The sequence below is a fragment of the Marmota flaviventris genome, chromosome Y, assembly GCF_047511675.1.
Source record: "Marmota flaviventris isolate mMarFla1 chromosome Y, mMarFla1.hap1, whole genome shotgun sequence".
NCBI lineage: Eukaryota > Metazoa > Chordata > Mammalia > Rodentia > Sciuridae > Marmota > Marmota flaviventris.
The window spans coordinates 17,451,310-17,467,390 of record NC_092519.1 but is presented as its reverse complement, the minus strand read 5'-3'; the positions used below and the strand labels follow the sequence as shown (position 1 = coordinate 17,467,390).

Here is a 16,081-nt window from a genome sequence, read left to right as displayed (position 1 = left end):
GGACAGGGTAAACACAGTTCAGATGATGGTTCCGTATACCCACTATCAAGCCCTAGACCCCGAAGAAGATGTAGGGCCTGCCCATATAGACCCTATATAGACCCCCAACTGAGGCAAGTTTCCAGACAAAGAGGGGAGTGAGAAACTGATGTGACTCAATTTTTGAGAAACCAGCTTCTACCTCAAAGCCCATCCAGGGAAGGGGGCATGACCCTTGTCCTTCGAAAAACCCACAGAGCACTCCTAAGCACATACCCACCCTGCTGAGTTGTTTGTCTGTAAATAACAGGAGAGATATGTGTTGCCAGGTGTCCCTGACTCAGTCAGGCTAGGTGAGGACCCATAGCAACCCCCTAGCAACCACCAATCAGTGTAAGACAGGGAAATACCTGGGATGCCAGATGACCCCCCAGTAGTTTATGGTGGTTGATAACGTGTTGGGAAACCATGTAGTTTAGCACATACACCCCTCGTGGCCTAAACCAATCAGTTCAAAGGAATCCCCCTCTTGTAGTAACCTATCACCCTACCCAACTTGTTCCCAACAGTGAATGTGCTAATCAATGTTAAGAGTTGTTGTTTGCTTTTCCTGTGGTGTGGAATGATTTGCTGTGAAGTTGTGACAGAGTATCCCCCAAAAACCTATAAAATCTCACTGGACAAAGGACGGGGATCACTCCCTGGGACCACTGCATAGGGAACGGTTGTGAGTCCAGGCTCGAGCTTGCAGTAAAGACTGTTAAGTGGTTGCATTGGATTCGGCTCCTGGAGGTCTATGGGGTCCCAGGAATCTGGCATCACATCGGGGAAGCTGGTAACGTGAAGCCAGGAAGAAGAGGAAAACCCTGAATCTTTTATCCCACGATACCGTGATGCGCAGGTGGGCTTTGGGATGATGGAAGTCCCAGTTCAGAGAGATAGTAAAGCAACAGGTCCCCTCCGTAGTGTGGCAGAGCAGAGATCACCCTGAGTCTCCAAGGAGGTTTGCCATAGGGGCTGCGGAGAGCCAGGCGCCTGGCCATCGGATGCCCTTAGCGCTTCCCACCAGGTTTGGGACTAATCTCTCCTGCAGCTGACTGGAACTCTCCCAAGGTACGGGGGCTTGGAGCCCTCAGACTGATCCTGATCCCCGTGCCCGGGGCTCCAAGGTCTCCTGGGTTCCTCACTGAGCAGAGGCCCCTTGCTGTCAGGGACTAGAAGGAAATTCTCCTTCAAAGATTAGCCTGACAGCCCCCTGGGAGACATCCTGCCTGGGAGGCATCCTGCAGCTACTTATCTCACCTGAGACATCCTGCGGCCACCTATCTTCCTGAAACCTATCTTCCTGAAACATCCTGCGGTTATCTCACCTTGTGCAGACATCCAGCAACTGCCGATAAGAGAGCTTCCCCATCCCCACCATATAAATACCCCTGTGTGAACAATAAAAGTTTGCAGCTTGATCAGAATTTTTGTCTTGCTGTCACCTTTCGTGTCTCTTGTCCCTTCATTCCTCCCCATCTAGGTTCGCTGCCCATGTTGATGTGTCCTGCCGGACGGGACATTTGGCGCCCAGTGTGGGGCTCGAGCCTTTGACTGAGGGGGAACGCCGTCCTCCTGGAAGACTTGGCCAAGCAGGAGCGCGAGATCGCCTCGGCAGACACGACCGAGAGACAGATCCAGGAGGAGAGTGAGGATGACGCAAGGTGAGTGACCCACCATGGGACAAGCAGTTTCGTCACATGAGTTGTTTTTGTCAGGCCTCAAGGAGGCCCTCAAGACACGGGGGGCACGTGTTAAGAAAAAGGACTTAAAATTATTCTTTTCATACATAGGAGAATTGTGTCCATGGTTTCCCCTTGAAGGGACCATTGATGGTAAAAGATGGCTTAGAGTAGGAGACTGATTATTATGAAGATTATTATTATTATTATTATTATTATTATTATTATTATTATTAAGACTATTATGAATCCTTTGGCCCACAAAAGGTGCCTGTTCCCACCTTTTCTTACTGGAACCTAATTAATTTAAAAAAAAAAAAAGATAGAGAAAATGTGATGTTTACCTGGAGAGAAATAAGTTTCAATTTTCTATTGTTTTTGTCAATACTCAGAAAGTATGTACGGACCTTTTTACTACATGATTGTCCTATGAATCAGAATGGCTGTAACTCAGCCGCTGGGGAGACTTTAGCCGCTGCTGCTCGCTATGGGGTCCTAGCCCCTGCGGCCAACAGTGCTTTTAACCCTTGAATTACTTGACCTAAATGCCAAACACAGACTAACTTAAGATCTGATGGTAATGCTAGCGTTTGCTGCTAAAAAACCTTTGGAGCACCCACGTGCCACAGAAAAAAGTGCAGGATGTACACGAGCTGCAACCGCAGGTCGCAGAGACAGAACAAGCTGCTACCACAGTAGGATCTTGGCCAGGAGGGGGAAAATGCAGACAAAATCAAACAAAATGCAATCGGCTAGGAAAACTTGGGGAACTTTTGCCCCGAAAATGGGCAGCGGACTCCATGTTGTTTGCATCACCATGGTAACCATGGGGTGCCTGGCCAGAAGAGCGGGCTTCCGCGGACTCCATGTTGTTTGCATCACCATGGTAACCATGGGGTGCCTGGCCATAAGAGCGGGCTTCCTGGTCCCCCCTCCCACACTTTCGCGGGCTTCCGATTGGTTCTTCCACAGTCACTCAGACGGGACTTCTAGTCCCGCCTTCCAGCCACTAACCTGTACTACTGTGTTTCAGATTTCTACCGGAGCTGTTCAGAGCCTGTATTTTTAAGAATGCCTACCTGTAAATGCTAATGAAAGATATCTTTTTCAGACAAAATTTAATTCCACAGCTTTCTATGTTGCAGCCCTAAATTTAAGTTAGTTCTGAGTTAAATAACCTGACTTTTCTCTATAGTTGTGTTACTAAATAATGTTCTATTGATGAGAGATCAAACATGCTTCTTTATATTTTACTTTTAATTTTGGAGGTTATGAGGATGCATTTGCTCGCCACAGGAACAAAGCCGGCAATGTTCCTGTGATGACCAAAAAATCCTTATTCTCATTCCTAACTATAAAAAATAAATATGTATACTCAACAAGGATTTTATTTCAGTTACATCAAGTGACGTCACATAGAAGAGTGCACTCCTAGTTAAAAATAAATTAAAATGGATCCAAATATTTTAAGACCACGTGGTTACATAAAATTAATACAATTATAAGTTATGTTCTTATTCTTAATATATATATTTTTAAGATATTTAGATAACCTATATTTGTTAATCTATAAAATAATTAGCACATGCCTAATTGATTAGTTAATATATATTTGCCTAATTGTTTTTCTTCAACAGAAAACCCATTATTTATGTTTTGTATTTACATTTATCAGATACTCTGCCTTTTCAGTTACAGATATTTGAGATAAATGTGTTTACTATAAATTTGCTTTTAAGTGAAAATACAATCTTCAAGTAGTTTCTAATTCTCAAAGTTACTGTTCAAACTCATAAGATGATAAATAATTATAATTATGTCTACAAAATATCTAAGGATTTTAACTATATTTTCATTGATATCTCTCAAAGCTCTCCAAAATTGTTCTGCAACTTATATGCATACCCAGGCGATGCATGTTTCTTGTTATGCGTCAGCCTCAATCTGTGTTAACAAGCAGGGAGAACAATTTTTTGAAGCCACCCTAACTAAAACTCATGCAGCAGAGGGGACCACTATTCATTATACCCCCCTCCTCTTTGATCGGGGAGGAGAAGGCATATATACCAAGTTACAGTCAGCTGGGTGCCAAGGCACTGTTGGTAAACCCTCCTGCTGGCCCATTAAGGCCCCTACAGGGCTCTCTGATGGTGGAGGACCCACTGATGCTCTCAAGCATCTTCAGATAATCAAACTTTTGAAACCCCAAATCCCTGAGCTCACATATCATCCCTTAGTGCTGCCTAAATCCCAGCTCCCAGATTTAGATACCAATACATTAGATATTTTGGAAACTACCTTCTCCTTGCTTAATAATTCCAACCCCACCCTTGCTGGTGATTGCTGGCTTTGCATGACAACAGGGGCAATCATGCCTATGGCAGTTCCTATTAATTCTATCATAGACAATGATAATACATGCCAACCTGGATTTCCTTTTAAAGTACAGCCTATAGGCACTTTTACATCATGTCTTTTAGGCACGATGCAGAATAATACCTATGATATTGATGTTGGAGTTACTTCCTTTGGAAATTGATCAACAGTAAAAAATTATTCCTCACCCACCCCATCTCTTTGTCCCCCCAATGGCACAGTTTTTATGTGTGGAGGGAATTCAGCCTTCCCCAGACTTCCAGCAAATTGGACCAGTGGCTGTGTTCTTGCCTTATTACTCCCTGATATAACTATTGTCCCAGGAGATGAACCTCTACCCATTCCTAGCCTAGACACCTTAGTCAAAAGACACAGGGGGGCAATACAGGCCTTACCACTCCTTGCCAGCCTTGGAATAACAGCTGCTGTGGGCACAGGTACAGCTGGCTTAGGCACGGCTATACACTCTTACCGTCGCCTATCTCAACAACTTATAGATGATGTACAAACTCTATCAGGAACTATTAAAGATTTACAGGACCAAATAGACTCCCTGGCAGAAGTGGTCCTTCAAAACAGACGAGGCTTAGATTTGCTGACAGCTAACCAGGGAGGTATTTGCTTGGCCTTAGGGGAAAGATGCTGCTTTTATGCCAATAAATCAGGCATAGTACGCACTAAAATTAAGCAGCTTCAAGAAGATCTAGAAAAGAGAAGAAGGGAACTATTTGAAAATCCCCTCTGGACTGGGCTTAATGGATTTTTACCCTACCTTCTTCCCTTATTAGGCCCTTTGTTGGGTTTGCTTTTAATGGTGTCCATAGGACCCTGCATTATAAACAGGCTGGTACAATTTATTAAAGAACAGATTAATATTTTGGCCTCTAAGCCCATACAGGTCCACTATCACCGTTTGGAGATGGAAGACCGCGCTGCCAACATTTAAAAGGATGTTCTACCCTTCTTTCAGGCTTATTTCTTAAGTTTACATCCCCACAGATCTCTCTTTCTTATATAAAAGTATAAGTAACAGCTCTGACCAACCATCTTCTGCCCTTGCCATAAGGGTTCGCTCCTCCATGGGCCCCTCCGCTTGGGGGAGGACGCACCCATGGAGTGAGGACGTTAGGCCATAATGACGGAGGGTGCAGGAAGGACTGCAGGAGGATGGATCCACGGATCCCAAAACCCAAGACCTCTGAGTGACACGCTCTGGTGCATGGCGGTTGGCATGCTCCCCCCTCAAAGCCGTCTCCTCCAAAAACATGCCAAGGCCACCACGAAATCTCCTAGTGAAGACGCTCGCTCGGATCAGGAGATATTCTAAGGCCTTCTAGACGAACAGAGCCTCTATCACCCCCTAAAAACATGGCCAATAAGGTATGGTCAAATATTTTATATAAGAAAGGGGGAAGATGTCAGGGACTAGAAGGAAATTCTCCTTCAAAGATTAGCCTGACAGCCCCCTGGGAGACATCCTGCCTGGGAGGCATCCTGCAGCTACTTATCTCACCTGAGACATCCTGCGGCCACCTATCTTCCTGAAACCTATCTTCCTGAAACATCCTGCGGTTATCTCACCTTGTGCAGACATCCAGCAACTGCCGATAAGAGAGCTTCCCCATCCCCACCATATAAATACCCCTGTGTGAACAATAAAAGTTTGCAGCTTGATCAGAATTTTTGTCTTGCTGTCACCTTTCGTGTCTCTTGTCCCTTCATTCCTCCCCATCTAGGTTCGCTGCCCACGTTGATGTGTCCTGCCGGACGGGACACCTTGCTTATCTGTGGATCTGGGGAGAGCCAGGAGGAAATGCAGGCAGGGGCCCGGGGACCACACCATCCTGTCTTACCATGAATATCCCATCCGCCGCATGGTCTCGCTCCTGTCGTGTTTCCTGTAGAGAAACGAAGGGTTAGAGAAGAACTGGGCAGCAGGAAGCACATCCTTCCTAGAGGTGAAAGATCGGGATGGAGGTACGTGGAGAAGCTTGGCTCTCACGATATCAGCTCCAGAAGAACCTTAAAACCACGGCAAACTCTCATGAGGCGATCGATGCTCAAGCACGGGGTCTAGACACACTGGCACGCTCTATCAAAGAGGTGGACAAGCCCAACATGGTGGTGAATGGCTGTCATCTCTGCAATGTGGGAGGCTGAGGCTGGAGGATTCGAAGTCAGAGGCCAGCCTCGGCCACTTAGTAAGATCCTAAGCAAGTTAGCGAGACCCTGTCGGAAAATTTAAAAAGTAAAATACAAAGGGCTGAGGATGTGGCTCAGTGGTGAAGCACTCCTGGGTTTGATCCTCATTAGCAAGAAGTAGCTGTGTGGGTCCAGAGAAAGAGCATTTGGGGCTTTGCAATGCAGATAGTTCCTGTTGCAACCAGCCCATTTGCCTATTGTAGGGAGAATGTGGGAGTAGAAAATTCAAGAATGAATGGACTCTCCTGTCAGCAAAACCTTGCTGAGCAAGAGAGAGAGAGAGCTGGGCTTGCTCACTGAGCCCTGGCAGTGCTGGAAGAGTGAGTTTGCAGTTCTCTTCATTCTTCTGTTCTCTGTTTGCTTATCCACCCGCCTGCTGCAGGACAGGAGGGCTTACACCTGTGAGTCATACTATGCTTTTATGAGACCTAGTATCTGTGCAATGCAGAGGGACACGTATCCCACAAACCAGGTGGGTCCTGACAAGACAGTGTGCCCCTTGGGTGTGCAACGCTCTGAAATCCTGAGCTTTCCTCCCTGATCATGGTGCAATCGTTGGCCAGAGACCAGATGTTCTCTGGACACCAGGCTCTGAGCGTTTTGTCAACACATTTCCCAGCACACAGGGATGAGGGTTTTTGACTGTCCCCAAGGGGCCTGGAGCTGACAGACCAGAGCACCTGACCCAGGAGCTCTGCTTCCAAGTCCTGTCTCCCTGTCTGAAGCTTCCTCTCCATTTGTCTTAAATTGTGCACAGATGCACGAGGGACCCATTATCTCAGAGCATTGGGTGTCTCACAGGCAGTGGGGACAGCAGAGCTGGTCTGTCTGCCACAGAGAAAAAGCTTGGTGTTGACTTGTGGGCTCTGGGCTTTGGGACATGGGGAGGAAGCAGGGTGATGTGCTGAGCGAGGTGACATGCTGAGCGGGGTGACATCTGGATGTTTACCTCTGCATGTGCAATGGTGTGATCTGGACAAATGCCCTTTTTAAAAAAGATCAAATTTGCAGCAATGTAGGGGCCAGTCAGAGCAAGGAGGGACCCGGAGCTCAGAAATGAGCCAGGAGAGAATCCACCAAGGTCACACCAGCCGGTGGGAGTTTAGGAGAGACGACTTTCAAAGTCCTGTGGCCAGCAGGTCCACAGACCTGGGAGGGGAGAGGAAGCAGATTGAGGGGGGACTCTTTCAATTCCCCTCACCTGAATGCCAAAGAGCTACAGGGTGAGCATCCCTTGTCCAAAAGGCTTGGGACCGGAACTGGCTCAGATTGCAGATTTTTTTTTTTTTTTAAATTTTGGAGTATTTGCATTTGAAGACATCTTGGGGACCCAAGTCTAAACATGAGATCATTTGTCTCATGCACGCCATGTACCCAGCCCCATGGTAAGTGTTGGACTACTTGGGGTCTGCATTGCCTTGAGGTCTGGTGGGGAATTGCCTTTGGCCAAAGTCCTGCCCATGCTGAAGTTGGTATGAGGGATGCTCAACTAGTGTGCGCATTCAGGGGACAAAAGCAGATTCCTGCAAAAGACAATGGACATTAGGAACAAAGAAGAATGCTAATTATACATGAAGTTATTAGTGAGCCCAGAAGCAGCGCACTGTGTGTGGCTTTAGGTTAGATGCCAAGACCACCAGAAAACCAAGCAGGCTGTGAGGAGATGTATCTGTGGGGGAGTGAGGAGTGAGATTTGGGGTCTTTTTTCCGGACAGCAAGATCTTCAACAGAAAGGCGTTATTATGGCAGTGTGAAATAAGTATTGCCACACTATTTATTGCACACACAAAAAAATGCTGTTGGAAATTTCCAGTTGGAATGTGTTGGTATAGTGCATGTGCATCTTTTCTTTATAGTACTGGGGATTAAATCCAGGGGTGCTTAACCACTGAGGCACATCCCCAGCCCTTTTCATTTTTTTTTATTTTGAGACAAGATCTTGATGAGATGCTTTGGGCCTCACCAAGTTGCTGAGGTCGGCTTCAAATCTTTGATCCTCCTGCCTCAGCCTCCAGAGTTGCTGGGATTGGAGGTGTGCACCCCACCATTTTATTAAATACACAAATTTAATGAAAGAAGGAGGGAGGGAGAGGAAATGAACATGTCTCTGATAACCCCTCACAGGTTAAATGAAACAAATAGAAATAGTTCTAGTAGTAAAAGGTTAAATTAAAAAGTCCTCAGCTACTTTGATAAAGGAAAAGATGTCTTAAAAAGACTGAATTGTACCACCTCCAATGATATTTTATCTGTAGAAGAAAATGTCCCAGGTGTCGCCTAGGATCTATTATTTAGAAAACACAGGTATGAGCCAGGTGCAGTGGTGCACACCTGTCATCCCAGCAGCTCTGGAGGCTGAGGCAGGAGGATCGTGAATTCAAAGCCAGCCTCCGCCAAAGTGAGGCGCTCAGCAACTCAGTGAGACCCTATCTGTAAATAAAATACGAAAGAGGACTGGGGTTGGGGTTCTCTGGTCGAGGGCCCCTGAGTTTAATTCCTGGTACACACAAAAAAAAAAAAAAAAAAAAAAAAAGAAAGAAAGAAAGTTAATGTAGATAGGTTATAAAGTTATAAGGTTTGGGGTCTTTTCTCTGAACTGCAAGATTTTCACCAGAAATGCAATAGTTATTCTTGATGGTGTACTGATTTCTGTGTTACTAAGGAAATGCATTTTTTTTTTTTTTTTTGCAGTGCTGGGGACAGAACCCAGGATCCCCTGCATGCTAGGCAAGCACTCGCCACTGCGCTCCACCCCCAGCCCCAGGAATCAACTGAAAACCCTGCACCAGAGAGAAGCAGACACACTGAGAATTGTAAGAGGCTCGGTTTTGTTTTTCTCATGCAGGTTGGCAGTCTGCCAATGTCTGGGAAACTGTGATTTTTTTGGGGAAAAAAACAGAGTGCACAATTAAGCACAAAGAGAACAACTAACACCAAGCTGTTGGAAGCTTCTGGAAGTCTCGCTGGCTCAGAATGGTTTGTGCCTGGGGGGGGGGGGGCAGGGGCTGTTCCTGGCTTCTTTCCCCTGCACCTGGAGTATGCTCCTCCTGTGGATTTGGGGAGGAGGAGCTGCAGGCATTGCAGGAGTTTAATTTTGGAGACAGAGGTGCTGCGGGGAGTGTGGTTTGTCCATGGAGATGTGAAGAGCTGCTAACCTCTTAGGAGACTGAATTGTCTACCAAGTGATCTTGAGTTTCCTGCTCACTGGGCATTTGACTGGGGACAGAGAAGGGGCCTGGGCAGGGAGGTAGAGTCAACACAGAAGGTTCAAGAACAAGCACAAAATGGTTGGACCCCTGTGTTTCCCCCCTGAGCTCCTTAATCAAGTGACCAGAGTTTCCCTCCCCAAGGAAGCAAGAGTGAAGGCAGAATGTGTATAAGATGCTTTGAGCTTCGACTAGCCACGTCACACTTGGTCCCCATGTCCAGTGGAGATGAGAACCTGGACAGACGGAGGGAGCTAGGTTGGCATTGATATCCCACCATGCGGACCTGAAAGTCTCAAAGCCATCATTGGGTACTAGAGGTACTCAGGGGCACTGGACCCCTGAGCCCCATCCCCAGCCCTATTTTGTATCTTATTTAGAGACAGGGTCTCACTGAATTGCTTAGGGCCTCACTTTGGCTGAGGCTGGTCTCCAATCACAATCCTCCTGCCTCAGCCTCCTGAGCTGCTGGGATGACAGGCATGGGCACCGCACCCAGCCAGGCTGAAGTTTCTAAACTACTGCCTTTGCTATCACAAGAGGCCTTTCTGCCAAGAACACCAGCATATGCAGACAATGTGGATTTTTAAAAATATTTTTAGGTGCAGATGGACACAACATAATGCCTTTATTTTTATGTGGTGTTGAGAATCGAACCCGGGTCCCGCCTTAGCTAGGCGAGCGCTCCATCGCTGAGCCAGAATCCCAGCCCGACAATGTGGATTTTAAAGATGTTCAGAAAGACCAGGAAGGCGCTGGATACTTTACAAATTCAACCTTTAACATTGTTGCAAATTCTTCTGGGGAGCTGGACCCTACAAAGCCGACCACACACAACCATGTTTTAATTGGCACACAGCAATGTGGCTACTAGGTGCTAATTCAGTAGGAGACTGTGATGAGGAAGATCACAGTGGAGTAATGAGCCGTCTCCTTCAGCAGCTGTAACTGTTTATGATTTCTTTGTTTGGGGCACACTCAAAATCCTCTCTTCTAGCCAGGCATGGTGGCACATGCCTGTAATCCCAGCAATTTAGGAGGCTGAGGCAGGAGGACTGCAAGTTGGAGGCCAGCCTCAGCAACTTAGCAAGGACCTAAGCAACTCAGAAAGACCCTGTCTCCAAATAAAAAATAAATAGGGCTGGGGATGTGGCTCAGTGGTTAAGCACCCCTGGGTTCAATCCCTGGTACCAAAAAAAAAAAAAGAAAAGAAAAGAAAGAAAGAAAAAGAAAGTCTCTTCTAATTAATTATTTTTTGTGTGTTTATTCTTTATTGTTGTGCTGGAGATGAATTCTCAGGCACTCACTCATGCTAGGCAAGTGCTCTAACACTGAGCTCTACTCCCAGCCCTCTTTATTTTATTTTGAAACAAGGTCTAAGTCGCCAAGGCTGGCCTCCAACTTGCAATCCTCCTGCCTCAGCCTCCTGAGCTGCTGGGACTACTGGAATGAGCCACCTCACCTGGCCCTCCTCGCTATCCTGAAACACATAATAAATTTTATTAATTTTTTTCACCCCTGGGCTGTAGGCACCCTACTCGATCGTTTTTGATCTACGAGGTTGGAGGATTCCAAGTTTTCCACTTGATACCTCTTCCCAAAGTGCATCAGCAGCCCAGGCACTGAGTCCAGGAAAGATCCAGGGGCGATCACAATCATTGAGTCCCCGACACCCTTCCTCCATTACATGGAAAATACCTCCCTTCTGGACTTGGACATAGAGGATGCCTGGGGCCTGACTTGTTTATACAAGCCGATGATTTTGCTGGTGCAATGGATATTGGCAGCAAAATGTGGTTTTTTTTTTTTTTTTTTTTAGCACAGGTGTGGTGCCTACCCAGTGTTTGCTACACTTTGTGATTTTTGGTTACAAACTGAAATCATTACCATGAGGTGGGGCAGTGGGGGGGCATAGAAATATTTTTTATATGAATTTCAAGGCACTCATACATCACCAAACCAGGGGATGCCTTTACAGGAAGTGGCTTAAGGCCTTTTCATTGCTGTGCCAAACTATGGGAGCCTGTGCTAGATACCTGTTGGCTGGACCACCCGGTCCCCACCGGGGCTGGGTGGCAGAGCCTATAGTGTCTAGGCTGCAAATTTGCCTAGCCTGCTACTGTATTGTAGGCAACTGCAACACTGTGACATGTCCTGATAATATCTAAACATGGCCTAGGCAAAGAAAAGATTCTGTGAAACATCGACTAAAAGGTTTATGAAAGGTGCTGCTGTTTGGGGCTGTTCCCATGCACAAAGCTTGCAGGATAAGTCCCCCTATTGAGTCCATGAGTGCTGAATGAATGTAAAAGTTCAACAAATGCCGGCAGCTCTAGTATTTACAAATCCTGTGGGCATGCCGGGTACAGTGGCACTGGCCTCTAATCCAGAGGCTTGAGAGGCTGAGGCAGGAGGATGGCAAATTGGAGGCCACCCTCAGCAACTTATCAAGGCCCTCAGTTACTTAGTGAGATCCTGTCTCTACATTTAAAAAAAAAAAAAAAGCTGATGAGATAGTAAAGAAAATGTAACTCTATATACACAGAGGAATATTACTCAGTCTTAAAGAAGAATGCAATGATGGCATCTGCTGGTTAGTGGATGGAGCTGGAGACTATCATGCTAAGTAAAATAGGCCAATTTCCCAAACACCAAAGGCTGAATGTTTTCTCTGATATGTCGATGCTAATTCATAATAAGGGGAGGCTGGGGAAGAATAGAGGTACTTTGGATTAGGCAGAGGGGAGTGAAGGGAGGGGAGGGGTATGGGGTGGGAAGAATGAATGGGACATTATGACCCTGTGCTTATATGACCACAGGACCAGGGTGATTCTACACCATGTACAACCAGAAAAATGAGAAGTTGTACTCTATTTATGTAGGATGTGTCCAAGTGCATTCTACTGTCATGGAGAACTAATCAGAACAAATTAAAAAAACAAACAAACAAACAAACAAAAAAAAAAAAAAATATATATATATATATATATATATATATATATATATATATATATATATATATATGAGAGAGAGTGAGAGAGAGAGAGAGAGTTTTTTTGATATTTATTTTTAGTTTTCGGTGGACACAACATCTTTGTTTGTATGTGGTGCTGAGGATCGAACCCAGGCCGCAGGCATGCCAGGCAAGCATGCTACCGCTTGAGCCACATCCCCAGCCCTTTAAAAAAAAATATTAAAATAAATAAATAAATAAAAAGGGCTGGGGGATGTGACTCAGTGGTTAAGCACCCCCTGGGTTCAATCACTGCTACCAAAAAAACACAAAACACTATGTCCTTAGACTACACTACACTTATAATTTTTTTCTTCAATAATACATTAAACCGAGTTCACTGTAATTTTTTCACTTCATAAACTTGCATTTTTTTTTTTTAAACTTTGGATTCTTGTGTAAGGATGCTTGGTTAGAATACAAACGGTGTGGTTAAAAAATGGAACTTTTTAATGTTATTATGACCTTGACGGACACCTATTGGATACTGTCACTTTCCAGTGCACAGCTATGAGTCTATACTCCTACACGTTTTGCATGCAGCTTCTCTTATATCAAGTGGCTATGACAGGCATTACAAAGTCGGGTTTTATTCTTTATCAAATAGACACTTGTGCTTTTTTTCCCCTTTTTCTTGCAGGAAGATATACCAAGGCCCTCTGCCCACGCCTCTGGAGGACAGTCTGGCTGTGTTCGTTTTACTCGGCTCCTTGCATTGGAGACCAGAGACAAAGCTCAAGCCTTGGCTGGAGAGTGAGTCAAGATAACGCGACTTGACTGTCAGCTCAAAGGCCTGTTTCTGCCCGGGACACGTTTGCATCTCAGCCCCTGGGAGGCAGCCCTCCCCTCCACGCTGGCCGGTGGCCACCACGTTCACCGCTGCCCAAGGGGGACGCAGGGAAGCAGCCCGCGCCCTCCCTGTCACTCAGCTCACTGAGTGTCCTGCGCGACAATGCAACTGCGCCCTTGCTCTTCCCCCAGTGCTGGGTCCCCGCCAGGCCTGGGCTCGGTGGCCACGTCCTGGCAGCCTGTGGACATCCCTGAGACGGGACCTCAGAGACGGCTGGCCCCTGCTGCCCCTGGCCACCCCTGCCCCGCCCCCACGGGCACGAAGTTTCAAACCCACCAAATAAATAGCCCCCAACGGCCCCGCGGATTCTTTTCAGTCGGGCAGAAAAACTTCGAAGAGTTGCCAGAGTCGCCGGGAGAGGGACAGGCTGCGGGGCAGGGCGGCCTGCGGCGGCGGGGACCCGGCGGACACGGCTTTACCTGCAGAGGGGTCTCGGGGGAGCCCAGCTCAGCTCCGGGGACGTCAGATCCTGCGGCACCTCGGCTGCCGGGTCGCCTCGGCTGCGAGGTCCTCTCTGCTGCGCGCGCCCCGGGGACGCTGTCCCTGCGCCGCGCACCCAGCGCAGCCCGCGGACCCGGCCAGGCCCCGCGCGCTGCCCGCCCTCCCGCGTGCGCAGCAGGTTTCCGGTTCTTTCTTGCAAGAGGAGCCTCCAGAATACACAGGTCTCCAGCCCCGGCCTCCGGTTCAACCCCCGGGGGGGGGGGGGGGGGGGGCGTTGGCTGGCTGTTCCCGAAGAGGCCAGTGGGTGGCTGGTCTCCAAGATCCTCCTTGCGTGCATGGCTGCACACCTCACTTCTTCCTTTTGGTCATTATTTAATGATTTCCTCCCTAGATGTTGCTTCAAACATAAGAAAAAGTCAGGAGCAGTCGGGGATGAGGCTCAGCGGTCAAACGCTTGCCAGACACCCACATCGCAGCAGTGCAATTAAAATAGGCACATATTTTTATATAAACATATATGTAGTTATAGTAAAATGGATTTTATATATCTTATGTAATGTACACGGTCTATTAGATATATTTATCTATTCATATTTGTATATTTAATATTCGTATTGGTGTATCTTCAATGCCCTGAGACAGAACCTGGGTCCCCTCCTCTTTCCTACTTCACGCTCATCTTCTTCCTGCCCAATCTCTTCCTTCATGTCCTGCCCCCTCTTCTTCCCCCCTCCTCCTCCTCTTCTCCTCATTCTCCTCCTCTCCCTGTTCCTCTCCTCCTCCTTCTTAAAAAAAAAAAATAATAATAATAATTGATTTATTTGTTCTAATTAGTTATACACGACAGCAGAATGTCTTTCCATTCACAGCACACGTATGGAGCACAGTTTTTCATTTTTCTGATTGTACACAAAGAAGAGTCACACCATTGGTGTCCTCACACATATACCTAGGGTCTCATTCCACCATCTTTCCTACCTCCATGCTCCAGACCCACCATTTGCCCCATCCCAAGTTTCTCCATCCTGCCCATCACCCCAACCCCCCGCATTTTGGATCAGCATCCACTCATCAGAGAAAACATTTGGCCTTTGGATTGGGGGGAATTGGCTAACTTCACTTAGCAGATATTCTCCAACTCCATCCATTTACCTGCAAATGCCATAATTTCATTTTCCTTCATGGCAGAGTAACGTTCCATTGTATATTTGTGCCATGTTTTCTTTATCCATTCATCTGCTGGAGGCTACCTAGGTTAAGTCCATAACTTGCCTATTGTGAATTATTTATAGTTTATACCCCCAAAACTTAAAATCAGCACACAACAGTAGTAGTACTGTATAAACTGAGGAGTGGGATAACTGGGTCAAATGGTTTTTCTATTCCAAGTGTTCTGAGGAATCTCCATACTGCTTTCCAGAGTGGTTGCACCAATTTTCAGTCTCACCAGCAATGTGTGAGTGAACCTTTTCCCCACATCCATGCCAAGATTTATTATTCTTTCTGTTCTTGATGATTTCCATTCTGTCTGAGGGAGATGAAATCTCAGTGTAGTTTTCATTTGCATTTCTCTAATTTCTAGGAAGGTTGAACATTTTTTTCATATATTTGTTGATTGATTCAGAGATGCTACACCTAAGAAAGGAGAAAGTGGGCCCACATTTTCATGATATCAGATCAGGCTCCAACTCCCTTAACAAGACTCCTAAAGCACAAGAAATAAAATGAAGACTCAATCAATGGGATGGGTTCAAACTGAAAAACTTCTTCTCAGCAAAGAATGAATCAATGAGCTGAAAAGAGAGCCCTCGGAATGGGATCTGGATCTTCACCACCAGCACATCAGACAGACAGCGCACTGAGCTCCAGCATATACAAAGAACTCAAAAAACTTAACACCAAGAAAACAAATAACCCCATCAATAAATGGGCCAAGGAGCTGAAGACACTTCTCAGAAGAAAAAATACAATCGAATAACAAATATATGAAAAAAAAATCCTTTTCTTTTTCTCCCTCCCCTCTCCTCCCCTCCCCCTCCTCCCCTCCTCCTCCTCCCCTCCTCCCCTCTGCCTTCTCCCCCTCTTCCCTTTCCCCCCTCCCCTCCCCCTCTCTCTTCCCCTCCCCCTCCCTCTCCTCTCCCTCCTCCCCCTTCCTCCCCTCCTCCTCCCATCTCATTACACTGCTCTCCAGTGGAGCTTGGAGCACAGAAGTAGCAGCCCCTCCTGGACAGAGTCCCCTTCCCACCCGCTGCCCCTGTGGTCCCTGTCCTTTTCTCCATGAACCTGGGAA

At 46.6% G+C, this 16,081-nt stretch overlaps 1 protein-coding gene across 1 annotated transcript in view; it reads right to left on the bottom strand.

Moving 5' to 3' along the window:
• The window catches only part of LOC139703490 (arylsulfatase L-like), a 32,517-nt gene extending 18,685 nt beyond the window's left edge, over positions 1-13,832 (bottom strand). Inside the window, exons 1-2 of the mRNA XM_071606973.1 lie at positions 13,770-13,832; positions 5,933-5,977 (exon numbers count right to left, since the gene is read on the bottom strand). Coding sequence (XP_071463074.1) covers positions 5,933-5,955 — 23 coding nt within the window. The 5' untranslated portion in view covers positions 5,956-5,977; positions 13,770-13,832. The remainder of the gene's footprint in view (positions 1-5,932; positions 5,978-13,769) is intronic.
• Positions 13,833-16,081: the final 2,249 nt, after the last annotated feature.